Source organism: Tenrec ecaudatus, chromosome 10 (genome assembly GCF_050624435.1).
Source record: "Tenrec ecaudatus isolate mTenEca1 chromosome 10, mTenEca1.hap1, whole genome shotgun sequence".
NCBI classification, from domain to species: domain Eukaryota; kingdom Metazoa; phylum Chordata; class Mammalia; order Afrosoricida; family Tenrecidae; genus Tenrec; species Tenrec ecaudatus.
Window position 1 is genome coordinate 73575631 of NC_134539.1, and position 15779 is coordinate 73591409.

General features: G+C 50.6%; 1 protein-coding gene across 6 annotated transcripts in view; it reads right to left on the bottom strand.

The window, feature by feature from the left end:
- Positions 1-349: 349 nt before the first annotated feature.
- Positions 350-15779, bottom strand: part of TJP2 (tight junction protein 2) — a 172068-nt gene continuing 156638 nt past the window's right edge. For all 6 annotated transcript variants that reach the window (XM_075560565.1, XM_075560564.1, XM_075560562.1 and 3 more), the window contains 10 exons: positions 14559-14746; positions 13154-13249; positions 12185-12264; positions 11166-11376; positions 9214-9314; positions 7632-7844; positions 6278-6388; positions 4727-5032; positions 3302-3387; positions 350-1296 (listed from right to left, as the gene is read on the bottom strand). In XM_075560565.1, the coding sequence (XP_075416680.1) occupies positions 1137-1296; positions 3302-3387; positions 4727-5032; positions 6278-6388; positions 7632-7844; positions 9214-9314; positions 11166-11376; positions 12185-12264; positions 13154-13249; positions 14559-14746 (1552 nt within the window). In that variant the 3' untranslated portion in view covers positions 350-1136. The remainder of the gene's footprint in view (positions 1297-3301; positions 3388-4726; positions 5033-6277; positions 6389-7631; positions 7845-9213; positions 9315-11165; positions 11377-12184; positions 12265-13153; positions 13250-14558; positions 14747-15779) is intronic.

A 15779-nucleotide genomic window follows, 5' to 3' on the forward strand; every position in this document is an offset into this window, starting at 1 on the left:
TCACCAAGGAGGGTGGGGAGTGGGTGCATTTGCCTGGTTATGTAAGTGCCAAACCACAGCATTACATAACAGCCAGGCCGCTGAGAGTCAGGGCCCAGCCAAGCTGACTTCTATTCAGGGAAGAGCACAATGCATGGCACCCACACGTATGTAAACGGAGGAGATGCAGTAAACTTATTTGGGCAATGATGAGTACTCTTTATGATCTTCCTCATTGGTATCTGCATTTGCCAATGTTCCAAAATGAGCCCGTCCCAAGATGACCATCGGGAATAAAAATAAAAATGGCACTTAAAAACCCGACGCTGGGTCGAAGGTCACCAAAGAGCAAGTTACACGACTGATTGCAACCGTACTCCTTTTTATTAAATTATACAACTGACTTTTGTCCAAACATACACATTGGGATATAACATGTGTTTTTCACGAGTAGTTGCTTTTGGGGAGTTCAAATAAACAAATATTTTCTCTAACTGAGTTCTGGGTCTTTAACCTCCTTAGCTCTTACAGTCAAACTACCAAATACAGGCTGTTATATACACAGTCAGAACTTATGGAAACACATTACAAAGGCGTTGAAGAGACGCTACAGTGCAGAGACCACCAGAGCTGTTAAGCTGGTGTCAAAATGATGCGTTTAGTCCACCAGGGAGGAGAGCATTTGCGTCACGCGTCATCAAAGGCACTTGGAGAGTGGTGATAACATCGCTCTTGGAGTTTGGGTGTACTTTTCTCATTCCTCCTTTCACATTCCGCCCCACGCGGAGGCAGTCCTGGGAGGAGCTGCTACTCAGGGGGCAAAAGAGTGATTCCGTCACACACAGGTTAAACATACGCCAACAGAATGAAGGCCGCTTTTGGTCCACGGAAACGGGCAACAGCATCCGACTGTAGTGTTTCTTTTCCCTCGGAGCCAAAGGACAAACTCCCCGACCCCAGTCCCGCCAACGGAGCCTTCAGTCCTTGGTTGGCAGCACCGACTGTGCCCTGGGTGCCCTGTGACAGGCCACGACTTCAGGCCCCCCACCACAGTGCACTGGAAGTGGCAAAGCAAGACCCCCTGCAACCCGTGGCCCCGTGACTCAGCCAGACAGCTGGCCAGCTGTGGGGCCGGCGTGCAGTCCACTCCCGGGCGCCTACAGCTCCGTGTCTCGGTACAGGGCCGCCTGGCCGTAGTAGCCGCGCCGTGAGTGCTCCGACAGCTGCTGCCTGTACTCCTCCTCCTCGGCGTCACTGCCGTAACTGCCTTGGGGCTCCTGATACAGCCTGGAAGGACCCTTCTGCGGCTCAGGGGCTCTGAAACCGACAAGTGAGAGCGTTAATGCGAGCCACTGCGTGGCCCTGCCCTCCGAGTGCCTGTGGGGTGTGTACAGGTCACTTCCCTCTCAGCCGCACTCTTTGCAGATAAACAGGCTTACCCCGTGGCAGGGGGTGGCAGGACCAAGCCCAATGCCTGCTTGGGCAGTAAGGAAGGAAGCTCCTTTAATAAAGAACTCTCCCTTTGCCCAGCCGTCTTTAACCCCTAACATCCCAGGCTACAGCCTCACCCAGCACAACGAATGCGCTGCCAGTTCCGCCAACTATATACCAAGCCTGCGTTTGCTGCCAGGCCAGCCTGGTTGTCTATGCTACCCGCCAACTTGTCAAGAAGAGTTGCCTTGGGATTATTATTTTAACAAAAGGAGGCCTGGCGGTGGGGTGGTGACGCACTGGGCTGCTAACCGGTCTGCAAGCCACCAGCCCACCAAGGGAGAAGACGCCCATACAGAGGTACCGTCTGGGAACCCCCCTGTATTACAGGGCTGCTATGAGTTGGAATTGACTCGATGGCAGTAGGTTTGAGACTCGAGTCAGGATGAAGGTGATTTATTTTCCTCACTCTTGGAAGCAAGGAACGGGGCCCATGTAAAACCCCAACCTGAAGATACTGGGGCCATTCCTAGCACTTCTACAGCACCTGAAAGGAGAGAGCATTTTGCCAACACCAGGCACAAATCTCTTCCTATCACCATCTGGCCGAAGCATCTTGACTGCCAGGTGATGTAAGGACCTGCGGAGCCTGGCTAAGGACCAGAGCACATTAGTGATAAAACAGGTCTAAGGCCCAGCATTTTGCGTCTGCTGTTCTCACACAGTTCATAAATACCATGGTGCTCCAATGAGGAGCCCCGGTGGTGCAGTCGGGTAAACAATGGACTGACTGCGAACCACAAGATGGGCCGTTCAAACCTACCAGCCACGCCGAGGGAGAGACATGAGGCTGTCTGCTCCTGTAAAGATGTGCAAAGTCTCAGAAACCCAATATATGGTCCCTGCCAGTCGGAATCCACTCGGTGGAAGTGGGCTTGGGTTTGGGCTCCGGTGCTCCGATGGGTCAGAGTACTACAAACTTGAAATGACAATGATCGTGCTCTCTCAGAGAAATTTAGCACCCAAGCAAAATCTCCCTGATTTTTTCCCCGATTCTTTGTCATCTTTATTGTTAACTCATTTAATCAGTGAGGTGAACAGTTGACCAAACCCAACCCCAAACCCACTACCACGTGTCACTTCTGACTCCATGTGGGGTTTCTGAGGCTGGAAAGCTTTATGAGAAGAGACCGTTTCATCTTTCCCCATGGAGTGGTTCGTGGGTTTGAACAGCCAACCCCACGGTTAGCAGCCCGATGCGTAACCCACAGCACCACAGAGGGTCCTTGGACAGCTGATGGGGACAGGGAGGAAGCAATCCTCTTGTTGCTCTGAGATCTAGACGAAGGAGACTCTCTCTTCAGACTCCAAACGCTCCCCTGTACCCCCATGACCAATGCAGTACTATTCATCATAGCTAAAAGGCGGGACCACCCAAATCTGCATCAGCAGATGCAGGGACCCCAGAGGTGGGCTATCCATCCAATGGGATATTACGCAGCCATCAAAAGAACTGAAGCTCTAACACATGCTACAACCTGAAAACCTCATGCCGAGTGCAGTCCGTCCGACACAAAAGGACAACTGCTGGATGACCTCGATTAACAGGAAATGTGTGGAGACCAGATACGACCGGTGCTTAGAAGGCTTGGAGAAGCCTTTACGTAGGAGGCACTGCATTTCTGTTCAGAGTTAATTGGGGAATGGTTTGGAAATGGAAAATACTGAGGGCTGCAACATCATGAATGTAACCCAAGGCCGCTGAAGTGTACCTGCAGATTGGCAATGGGCGGTTTGGTGAGACCTAATTCTACCACGATGAACCAACAAAAAGAGGTCAAGTCCCAGAGAAGCCCCCTGGGTCCTATGTCACCAGGCAGCCCTTCCTTACCTGGTGTACTGGGCCGGGCCAGGGTCCGGCTTGTGTGTTTTGATTGGGACTGCGTAGATGTCAGGAAGCTTCTGGGCGATTTCAATCTGTGGCAAGTAGGGAAAAGGAAGAAGGGGATGATGAACCATCGGAAGAGTCTGGCTGCTGGCTTCCCTCCCCCACATCTGGCTTCTTTCCAGCGCCTTGCTGAGGAAAACTGAAGCAGGGCTCAACCTGCCGTGGCTGGAGGGCTTCTGGTGGCACACAGCTAACAGGAAAAGGGCTCGGGATCTCACTGCTGCTGGAGCGGGCTCGGGGCAGAACAATTCCCACATCCCTCGGACAAAGCATGCTCCCTGGACTGTTCCCTCACTCTATCCCCTTTTCACTTTGTGGAAGGGTTCTCTGATGCGCGCGCAGGGTACAGAAATCCAAACAGGATGTAAAAGGCACCCAAGAACTGTCCTCCCTGGAAAATCCAGCAGCCCATGAGAACGCAGCTGCCAAGCACACACGAACCAGCCAGCTGCCGTCTAGTCGAGTCTGGCTCGCAGCGACCCCCACAGTCCGAGGAGAACTGTGTTCCACAGGGCTTCCGTGGCAGCGGCTGGGAAAATTGTCAGAAACGTTCTTTGGGGGCTTCCAGGAGAAGACGACTCCAACTGCCAGCCTTCCACATGGCAGCCAAAGACTTAACTGTTTGTACCTCTTGGGGGGTGCATGGCAGGTGTTTTAGAAAATTAAGTGTCCTGGATTCTCTCACCCTATTTCTCCACTCCAGATCTCTGTGTGAAGCCCTGTAGTATGAAAACTCATACCTGTACTGGCAGGCTTTCTAGTTGGGAAGAACAGTGGTTACACTGATAGCTAGCCATCTGACAATGATCATGAACACAGGATGCACCTTTGGAGGTGAACGTGCAGAGCCCCACCCCCCAAAAACCCAAACCGTTGCTGCCAAGTCAACAGCGACGCATGGGCGACTTGGGTGTAGAGTAGAGCCGCTCTATACGGAATCTCAACCCCCTCCCCAGGCCTGTGCTTCCAGGTGGGTGTCAGCTTAAAGCTCCAGGCTTTCTGTCGACATCCCCGTTGGTACCACTGTTGGACCATGTTGAACCAGGGCAACGACCATCATTGGACCGTGACTTACTGCCCAAATGCCCAATTTATGTACACCTTCGTTCCCACTGACTAAATTAATCTAGGAGCTCAAAAAACCTATCCTTCCTGGAAAGGAGGAATGGGAAAATATTGTTTAAGCAGTACTGTTCCAGGTGAGGTCAATCTCTTAAGGCAGTTGCACAAGAAGGTGACTGAATGGAATGTCACTGGACTATAGACTTAAGCATGGCTGAAATGGCAATTTTTTCCCCACCTATATATATTTTTCATCATGATAAAATAAAATATCTCCCCCGCCCCCAAGTGTATCTTAAAACGTACCCGTGCATTCTGGGCTTCTTGCAACTCTTGCATCCTCAGTAATCTTGCCTTGTGATCCATCTTCTCAAATATTTTGACTTTTCCCAGGACAGACTTGGGGGTGTTTTCTTGTTCCTCACTGCCCTCCCCTGTCTCCTCGCTCTCCGGGGCCGGGACGGGAGTGGAGACCTTCAAGATGGACCGTCCAAAGGACGGCTTGGCCGCCACGGGTGGAGGATGGCCTTTGGTAGATGCCACAGGCATTTCGGGAGTGGGCACAGGGTACTGGGAGAAGTCATAGGAGTCCTCTCTGTTTTGGGTTTTGGCCTGCAGAGAAGAGTGGCATATTTTTACCTTGGGCTTCCGGTTGATTTTTTTAATTTATATTTTTTATCTGATTTTTTAATGTCTATATTAGTGATTTAATACACTCCATTTCCTGATCAGTTTCCAAAGGTGATCAAACAAATAGTAAACACCAGTCTAACCAGGAACTCACAATGCCAGGCATTCGGCCCTCAGTTGGGCAGCCCGAAAGGGATTAGAGTCCTAAAAAGACAAGAGGGTGATGGGGAAATGCTGGGGGGCTTGCATGGCTGGAGGTCAACCAGACCTTGAGTTAACTTGTACCTCAGGGGATCTTGGAGAAGACCTCAGAAGAAGCCAGGTCTCAGGGATCCCAAGACTGGGGTCCTGAGTTTGGGTCACACTAGTGGTACTTGACCTAGCCCCAGGGGAGTGCAGGTCTGGGGGGCACGGGGGTGGGGTGGGAGTGGCGATGCACCCACCCATTAACCACCATGTCTCTCTTGTCTTCTGTAAACCTAGACCTACTTGTCAATTTTCACTGTGGTCTCTTGTTACTTCTCACGGCTCACACACGATTACTGCCTTCACACCTAAATTCTTACATTCAAGAGGGGGCTATATTGGACTCTTGGGTAAATCACAGCCTTGACTCAGAGGCAGGGGAAAGAGTCCTATGACCTAATGGCGATGGTGGAAGTCATCCCCACAGCACAGTGAATGCAGTGACTGTCACCAAATAGTGCACGGAAAGTGGCTAAGGTGGCCGATATTTTGTAACACATATACATGCATATATTTAACCACAATACCATAAGCCAATAAGCCTGAGCCACTCTCACGAAGGAGAAGCAGCGTGCAGCACAGTGACGGCTGTTTTCTTCAGCCGGGCACCCAGTCAGGGCCTCCTGGTGCATGTAAAAGCAGTTGTGGGGAGAAAGAATTCCCTGGGGAGGAATGAGGGACAGGATCTGAGACTGGCGAGTTGGGGGGCACACTAGAGGGCAAATGCCTGTTCTTTATGCAAAAAAGTAAGATGAAGACCAAGAAGTTCATTTGTGCATGCTCTTAAGAAAACGCCTTTGGGGCTCCAACCTGTCTCCCATCTCTTACGCTTGGGTCCACCCAGCAGGACAAAGACAGGCTCTGCTTGAGAAGTGGGGAGCGGGACAAACAGAAGTCAATGCCAACTTGCTGTGCGTATTATCTCCTCTGTGGTGCCTGCCTCTCCTCCTTCCCATCCTGGGCTTCCCCGCCGCCACGTACCTTGGGCGGCTCTGGCTTGAATGTCGGGGGCGGGCTATTTTCCCTAAGTTGGTCTCTGCTAGCAGCCCTCTTCATCTGAGCCCGGGGCTCGGGGCTGGCTTTCCTTATGCTCTGCAAGACAAAGATCCGTTTACAACAAGAGCGCCGGGCAGGGACATCTGCTCTGCTGGAGCACTGCGAATGTGAAGTGAGTTCAAACGCTGGGATACCGACTCTACATTTCTCTCCTGAAAGACGGACCCCATGTATCATCCCATCAGCCGAGGGTGGACATACATTTCTGAACGCTGGCTGCAGCCAGCACCCACTACAATCGGGCAATTCTTGTTTAAGTCCTCCGACAGTCTTCTGTCACCACGAACAGCTAACATTTCTAAGCATGTGTTCACCTAAAACTGCAAACATTGAAGAGTTCATTTATTGCTTGACAATGTGAGCAGCCGGGTGTCCAACCGGCTCTCTGGGGTTGTTGTTTGACCTGGTGGACAGCCTCCTCTCTTCACTGACCTCTGGGTACTTTTCTTTCAGAAAGACCAAGAGCATCCACTGAAAGGATCTACATTGCAAAAGGGAAGTTAATGGAACAGCCGATCACCTCATTGACAAAGACTGTTATTCCAGGTCCTCTGAAGTGGTACTAATAATGCTCTGGCTTAAAACTGGCATCAAACATCATTTCTGTGGACCAAGGAGGCCGTAGGTTTCCAAATGTATTTGGTTTACTAACCCCCTTTTCAGAAAGAGAAAAAAATTCTTAGTGCCCCCGTGGCAATGAAACACGTCTGTCCTATTGAGGCCATAATCCAGGATAAAGTGTAGGTATCTGCTTCTCCAGCCCCCCTGGATCATGCCAGGCCCCCCCCAGGGGATGGCACTGCCCACTCTGGACAGCGCTGGCAGAGACGTCTACTCCATGGTGAATGCAGAGCACACATGGACAGACGTGTGGGTGCTCACACACGCCACTTAAACTGCTGGAAATTAGGAAACTGATGAGAAACACTCCGGAGCGCTGGCAGGATAGGAAAGGTTAGGGGTGAGGTGGGGCGGGGGAAGGAGGGAGCAAAACGCAAGGATGCCAAACAGCACGGAGAGGGAGAGAGAGCAACCTAATCAAAGGTTACAAGTAAATGCACTCGTATTGTACTCAGAAAGGAGTGCTCCGCTTGTGATTTGGACAGCTGGCACCTGAGACAATTTGGTTTCCCACCATGCTCCTGTCCCACCTGCCCACGGCCCACATCCACACAGCCGCCCTGGGAGTCATCTGCTCCAGCCTTCCATGCGCCCTGGGTGATGGGACCCGCCGGGTGCTCCTTGGCCTGCCTCGCCTCGCCTCACCGCCTCGCCTCACCTCCTCGTGCTGCACCGGCTCCGAGGAGCGGGTGATAGAAGACACCGGCGTCTCCTCGGCCGGCTCATCCAGCTCATTGTCAGTGTAGGCGCCTCCTTCGCCGTCCGTGTCTTCAAAGTCACTGATGAGACGGCTGTCACAACTCAGATAGTCTGCGCCCATGGCGGTTAAGTAGGACATGCGGTCTTCAGGATCATCATCCATCCCTTCCATCTAGAGGAAGGTGTGTCGCAGGGTCAGTGGGGTCTGACACGGCGCCCTGGGGGTGGGGACGCAAGACAATCCCCAGGGGCGGGGCCGAGTGTGCCCCAAAGGGAAGGCACCTCATCGGTCCTGCAATTCACCCGTGGGTGTTTGTGCTGGAAACCAAAAGCCAAGCCAGTGGCCTTCGAGTCGGGGCTGCCCCCCGGGCACGCAGAGCATAACCACACACCACGAGGCTGCGGCAAATCCAGAGCAGATTGCCAGGCCTTTCTTCCGAGCTCCTTGGGGAGCAAGGGGAATGAAATGCCAACCTTCGGGTTAGTAAGCACCCGGGGAATCCTAATCTCAGTGCAGGGACCCACATAGGAACCTCATCTTGCCTGCCACCCACCCTACCAGTCGACTCAGATTCTAGTGTTCTTCTGCGATCTGTTTCCTTCCCAGCCCTCCGCTGGCACTGGTCTCCTAGTAGAGCCTGGCCTTGGTCTTGCGGGCAGAAGCTCTGTGTTGTTCTCCTTGTCCCGGAGTCCAGCCAACTGTCAGACAAGGGGACTGCACATCCTGCTGCCAAAGAGCAAGGCTCCCCCTTCACAGCCTCACTGAAGTCAATGGCGCCCCTGAGCACTCACGGTGAGGTCTCATTCAAGAAACCAAACCCATGGGCCTGGGCCACTTCGACCTCACACGCGCATCCTCTCCGGGTTCCAGGGCTTGACCTCTGTAGCAGGAGCACACAGCCTCTTTCTCCCGCGGAGTGACGGGCGGGTCTGAACCACCGTCTTGTGGTTAGCAGCCCAACGCCTACTCCACTGTGCAACCACGGATACTAACATCAAAGACCCCTCACATGCGGTTCTGTACTCTCTCTCCACGTGTGACCTGTCTCCATAGATGAGAAGCTATTGAATTCTAGAATCTGGGGAAGCCTCCTCTAACAAGCCATTCTCTGACACCTGCTTTTCTAGGCCAATCATTCCAATTCCGCTTGCTGTAGCTCTTTCTCTGTGGTTGGCCTTTGGCGCTCCCCCCACGCCCCTCAGTTTCTCCACCTCTCCGCTCCACTTTCCCCACACCCTCCGGCCAGTGGGGGAGCGCAGCATGGGGACCTTGTAAGCTCTGATTAGTGTCATGGGAAAACAACTCTAGTGACTACGTTACAGGTAGACGGGAAGTGAATGTAGGGTTTCACACACCGCGCTCTACTGTTGGTCGTTTTGTTTTTGTTTTTTCCCAAAGCATTTATCAAATGTCAGACGTGAACGCATATGCTGAAACCACTTCCAACAGGCAAGGCTTTTTAAAGCTACATTCACGGCCCCCTTTGGGAAAGATTCAGAGCAAACTCTCACCTCACAGCGGAGCAATCGAAGGCACATACCTTTCCTTCGGAGACCCAGACGGCTTCTCCTTGCTGGTGCTGAATTGTGTCCTTCAAGCTGCCAAACCAGCTATCATTGGCTGAGTTTAGGTTGATTGTGGCTGTAGAAGAGAGCACACAGCACGTTCGCATGCATTTCCATAGCAAAGGAGGCTCCTGGACCTCAGGAAGGTTTGCCCCTGCGGTCATATTTCAGCGAAAGCTTGGGCACGCACCAGAAGGCTGTAAGCTATCTAAAGAGACAATCCTTTTCTCCCCCCGCTCCCATGGCGTTGATTCCGACTCAGGGCGGCAACCCTACAGGGTCTTCTAGGGCTGTAAATCCTTAAGGAAACAGACAGCCTCATCTCTCTCCCAAAGAGCAGCTGGTGGTGAGCAGAGTTTGTGGTAAGTCCAACAATTACCCGACAGCACTGCCAGCTGAATGTAATCAAAGATATTAACTCTCTCGCTGCCAGTTATTTCCGGCTCCTCATGACCCCGCGGGTTAGAAAAAACTGCCGCTTTGAATCTGAAATCTTTACAGCAGTGGACAGCCTCCTCTTTCTCTTGTGCCGTGACTGAGGGGTTTGAACCAGTGACTGTGTGGTTCTAAGTCCAATGCGCTTATGGCACCAGAGCTCCTTACTCAGGGTCTGGCTACTGGTATTTATATTCTTGCTGCGTGCCATGGAATTGGTCCGTACAAGACAAAGCAACGGTACAGGACAGAGGAGGCCCTCCCAAGAGGGGTTCCTAGGGAAAAGGGGGTCGGGTCTTTCCTCCCACACAGCGGCTAGTGGGTACCAGCTTTTTGGCAAGCAGCTGAGCACGACCACTGCACTACCAGGGCTCCCTGGTTCACACCACAGACTTATCTTTTAAAGAAAGAATTTGGCTCATTTGCTTTCAGGATGCATCTTTTTTCAGAAACTCCCTCCCTCCCTCGCTGGCATAGAGTCTATTCCAATTCATAGCCAGCCTATGGGACAGACAGAACTGGCCCTGTGGGTTTCCCAGGCTGTCACTCCTCATGGGAGTAGAAAGCCTCGTCTTTCTCCCGCAGAGCACTGGGCGGGTTTGAACTGCCAACCTTACAATAGAAGGTTAAGGTTAAGTGTCACTGAGTCAATTCTGCCCCACAGTGACCCCATACGGACAACAGAGCAAACAAAACCCTGCCTGGTCCTGCACGATCCTCATACGTGTTATCGCACTTACATATACAAACAAGATCAGGCGACTTCCGTTGGCAAGGAGAGGCCCCCGGACAAATTGAGAGGTCCACACGAAATGCTACGTGAAGCTGCTTTAGGTTGGCGTGATCAGAGATAAGCCCCGTCTACGTTCATCACGCTAAAAACCTAAAGCTAAAGGGTCATTTTTTACTCCTTTGTCTTTTCCTTTCTAACATAACTACAGTGTTATCATCACACCTAAAAGCAGGAATGGCAAAGCCTCACTACTACCTACTATCCAATTTGTGTCCAAATCAAATTTCTATTACAAAGGCAATTTTAAAATTATGAAACAAAAGTTTCTATCACTTCCAAAAACAACTGCACGCATTAATGGTAAGCAGAGAACAATGGGCCAATCTATTCTTTGCTGCGATGTAGGGGCTGGGCAGAGAGCTAGGCTCAGTCACCAGCCTTGCAGTCTCACACACAGCCATGTACTGCTCACAATCAAAATTCTGATGATCAGCAAGATGACCACGGAGTGCGTGCCATCCATCTTTATGAACATTTTCCTATCATTAAAACTGCAAAGTGAAATATCAATAAATAACTATATACATGTGTGCGCGCACACACACGACAGGTCTAACCCTTCCACTCAGCTAGAGATGACCCGCTTGTCCAGGAGGCTGGAACATGATTGCAAATCCCCCCCGGAGGACTCCTTATTTCTTCTATTCTTCAGGCCTCTTCTCTCTCACATTTTGGGCACAGAAACTAGCGTCCACTCACCTGTAAAAAGGTGTGCACAGGTTTTTTTAAGCTTGTTGGCTTGATCGTATAACTTTCGAGAACTCTTGTTGGACGTCGGATTCAATCTCTGTCTCATGGTTTTGACACCCTGTCTGGAGTCCGGGCTGAAAAAAATCACGATCGGGAACCACTGGGTATAATTCAACAAGTCGACGGCTTTTGGAGTCACATCCAGCAATGCATGCTTATCCTGTTGCGAAAGGGGGAGGGGACAACCAGCTGTTAACCCATAACACATCACGAGTTTGCTTCCCTAGGCAACCACACCAATAGCCACACCCACTGCCAGTGAATCGATGTCAACTCTTGACCCTCTACATGGTTTCTGAGACTAAAATCTTTACAGGAGCTGACAGCTCCATCTTTCTCCCACGTAGTGGCTGGTGGGCTTGAACTGCCAACCTGAGAGGAGCAGCCCGACATTCACATGACGGCACCACCAGCCAAATCAAACCCACGGCCACTGAGTCCATCTGACTTGAACAACATTATAGGACAGGCTAGAATTTTCCCCTGGGTTTCCAAGACTGTAATTCTTTCCAGGAATAGAAAGCCTCATCTGTCTCCCATGGAGCTGTCGGTGGGTTCAAACTGCTGACCTTGTGGTTAGCAGCCGAACATGTAACCACTATGCCAGAAGGCTTCCTAGGATGGCCTTACCAGGGTTCCTTAGCAGCAAGTAAAGGCTACACTCAATAAACTTGTAAAAAGAAGCACTCATTTTAAGCTTGTAAAAAGCAGAAATCACTTTCCTCCACATAATGTTCATTTTAATATTATCAAGATACTAAAATTTTTGATAAAATTAACCAATTGATAGGTTATTTAGAACACGGTGAAGAACACTAAAAACAAAATATTGGTACCATAGAGCGGGGATTGATTTTCACACCGTGAAACAGCTCATATGTATATTAGTCTATTAAAAAAAAAAAAAGTAGAAAACCCGTGATCTAATACTTCCAGGCAACATTCAGGTGTCAGACGGAGTTTCTCACCTGCTCAATAATCTGCCTCACGGTGTTCAGTCGCACCACCCCACTGCATTTCTCGGCCCCCGCGTCTTTTGGTTCCGTTTCTGCAAAGACACAAATAAAGGAGCTAGATTAAAAATAATAACTTATAATTTATCAAGGGTTCATGAGGGTGAGAGGTGGGGAAGGAAGGGAGGGAAAAAAGAGGAGCTGGTACCAAGGGCTCAAGTAGAAAAAAATGCTTCGAAAGGATGATGGCAACGGATGCACAAATGTGAATGACACAGTGGATGGATGGATGGTTATAAGAACCCCCAGTAAAATGATTAAAATAAAATAACGAGCTAATTAATCTTTTCAACATTAGTTATAACCAAATGCTCCAGCAAATGGGAGAGACTCATGATAGCTGCTTAACTATGTTTAAATCTAACCTTGAGGTAACTGCTAATCCAGTCTAATAAGGTACATTCTATGAGAGAATTTCTCTGGACATTTCAAAGATAGATAGATAGATAGATAAATAGATAGATAGATAGATAGACAGACAGACAGACATTCCATAAACAATCTGAATACAGTAGGAAACTAGAAAAGACAGACAAGTCCAATGTCGTGTGTGCTCTCTGGTTGCACCCTGACTTAAAAAGTAAAACTACACAGGCTCTGAGGGATATAATTGGGACTACGGAGGAGATTTGAAAATGAACTGCATACCAAGTAGTATTACTGTCTCACTGCTACATTTCCTCGTCTGTGACAACAGTTTTGTGATCGCATATGGGAACGTTCTAGTCCTAAGGACTGAAGGGTTCAAGGGTGACACATGATGATGACAAATGAGTCAGGAGAAAATTTCAGCAGAGGGGAGAGAGATGGAGAGAGAGAAGCTACACATAGCAAACTGTTGACAACCAGTGACAGAGGCTTTGTAGATAGTCACTATTCAAAATAAAAATCAAGGTGATAAAAGACCAGCAGTGGCAGACTTACTAGCCGTCTGAAACAGGTTGGGTAACTCATTTGCCAGCTTTTCCATTGCTATGTCTGCGATGGGGCCGAACAGGACCACGGGTCTCTTGAAACCGGCTGAAAGGGGACAAGACACACCAATGAAATGCACACCGGAAAGCAAAAGGGGTTCACCGGAATTTTTTTAAACCATGGTACAATACACATAGCCCGTACCACTAACGACACTTCAAATGTCCTATAGCCTGCACCATGATCTAGTTCCACGACATCTTCATCACCCTTAAAGGTAACCTGATGGGTCCCCACCCCGGGGCCTGGAAACCAGCCGTGCGTTTCGTATCTCCACAGATTGACCTGCTGTGTGGATTTCATATAACTGGAATCTTACCGTGTGTCAGAGCTTGCGTCTGGCTTAGTTCGCGTAGCATAGGTTTCGCAGGTTTGCCCATGCTACCGCATGAAGCAGTACTTCTTTCATGGCTGCAGAAGAGTCTGTTCTATGGCTCTGTACGTTTTTACTGATTGGTCAGTTGATATTTAGATTGCATCCCTTGGAGGCTACCATGCAAATGCTATGAACAGTGATGAGCGTGTTTTTGGTGGAATATCTGTGTTCCTCAGGGACGTACGTTCCCAGGAGTGGAACTGCTGCAGTGTACGGTGATGCTACAGAACCCGTGGCTAGTATAAACGGCTAGGCATGCCACCAGGAACCTAACAGCTGGTGGTTCAAAGCCACTTAGAGGCACGTGGGAAGATGGGCCTGCTGACCTCCTTCTGAAAGGTCCCAGCCTCTAGAGCCCCACGGAGCTGCTCTCTCCCGCACACGTGGGTCCCCAGCGTCAGAACAGACCGCGATGATGTCCCGTCTACGTCTCGTTTCCCGAGGGAATTCTCACCAGCTCTCGACAATGACGCAGGGCCGTGACATGACAAGACACGCCACCCCACTCCCGATGCCACTCAGCTCTTTTCTGGGGAATACGCTGCCTCCTCGGGCAGCTTCTAGGATACACTGGGCTGTGAGTAATGCGCAGAAACTTTTGCATGAAGATACTACTAACTGTAAGGTCGGCAGTTCAAACCCACCAGCTGCTCTGTAAGAAAAAGATGTGCTGTCTGCACCCGTAGAAACGGACATCATCGGAAACCCTACATAAGGCCGTTATGAGTTTGCATGAGGGCAGTGGTTCGGGTGAGTGGCTTTTTGAAGGATGACAGTGAATTGTTTACGTTTTTAGGTTGGAGAGAGACCTTACAGCCGAAGTGGTTCAACAATTCATCCTCCTGGTTTGAATAGGATTCGATCTCCATCGCCTGATGTTAGCCCAGTTAAGGTAGGACACTGACAGTTACAGTCTGAGAGTGGACAGAGCCAGGCCCGGAGCCCAGTCAGGGCATCCCCTGGCCCCATGTGGCTCACCTTCTCGCAGCAACACCCGCTCATAAGCTGGGAACTTGGTGCTGACGGACACGGCCGCTGCGAGGTCCTCTCGACTCTTCCTCAGGTTTTTCTTCATGCCGGACCGCTGACCACGCATCCTCCAGAAATCTGCCCTGTCCCCGGCGTTGTCTCTCTGGGCGTTCTGAACACTGGCCATCTGCTCCGCTCTGAGAGAAGACATCACACGGGAGTCGGTCTCTAGGCCCAGAAGAGGAGGCACGGTGCGTGCCCGGAAGCAAATCCTGGTACCAAGACCAGGGACGATCTGACTTGACAGAGAGAACGCGTGTGTGATGGGAAACATGGGAGCCTTTACTCCCAGCCAGAGGCAGAGAGAGTGGGGCCTTTATAAAACTCATCCGAAATCGCTCAAAGTTAACACCAAAGGTCCTAACAAATATGAGGCTACCTTTCTCGAGGTCTCTACTGTCCCCCAGCATGTTTACTGAGGGGCACGAGCCTCTCCAGGGGATGGGAGCTGGGTGCCCCACCAGGCTGTACAGTCCTGAGGTCGTTGTGGCCAATCAGTGCCTGTCTCGGACCCACATGAGGCAGCAGACACGCCTCTGGAGGTGGCCACATCAACGTCAGTCACTTTCAACCACGTGAGGCTGACCACGCACAGCACATCAGCTGGTGGGCCCTCTAAATATCTTTTCGTAACAGATTTTATTTTATTTATTTTTATGAAAACAGATACCGCACAGGAGTGCAGGAGTGCATTGGAATAAGCAAAACACTACTAACCGGAGGGCCGATGGCTTGATCCTAACCAGTGGCTCAGGGGAGAAAGAGGTGGCCATCTGTTTCGGTGACGATTTACCGTCTCAGAAACCCTATGGGCAGTCCTACTCTGTCCTATCCAGTCGCTGCGGGTCGGGGTCCTAGCTGGGCAGCAGCGAGTTGGGTATTTCTGGTGTTTACACAGCAAAGCCTATTTCCTTTCTTCCGGTTTCTATGAGTGCTATTCGGTGCCAGTGGTTACAACCTTCCCTGTACGTGAACACCTGGCACTTCCTATTCCGGCTGCTTCACTTCCGCTGACGCAGGCTCCCTGTCTCCCGAAATGCCTCGCCTCTACAGTAGAGTAACTGGGTCCATTTGTCTTAAGGCACAGTCTGTTTGTTTTTTAAAGAGCCCAGCACTCAAGGACAACCATCTTTGCTCTTTGAGCCAAAAGGTTCATTCACAGCTAGCTTC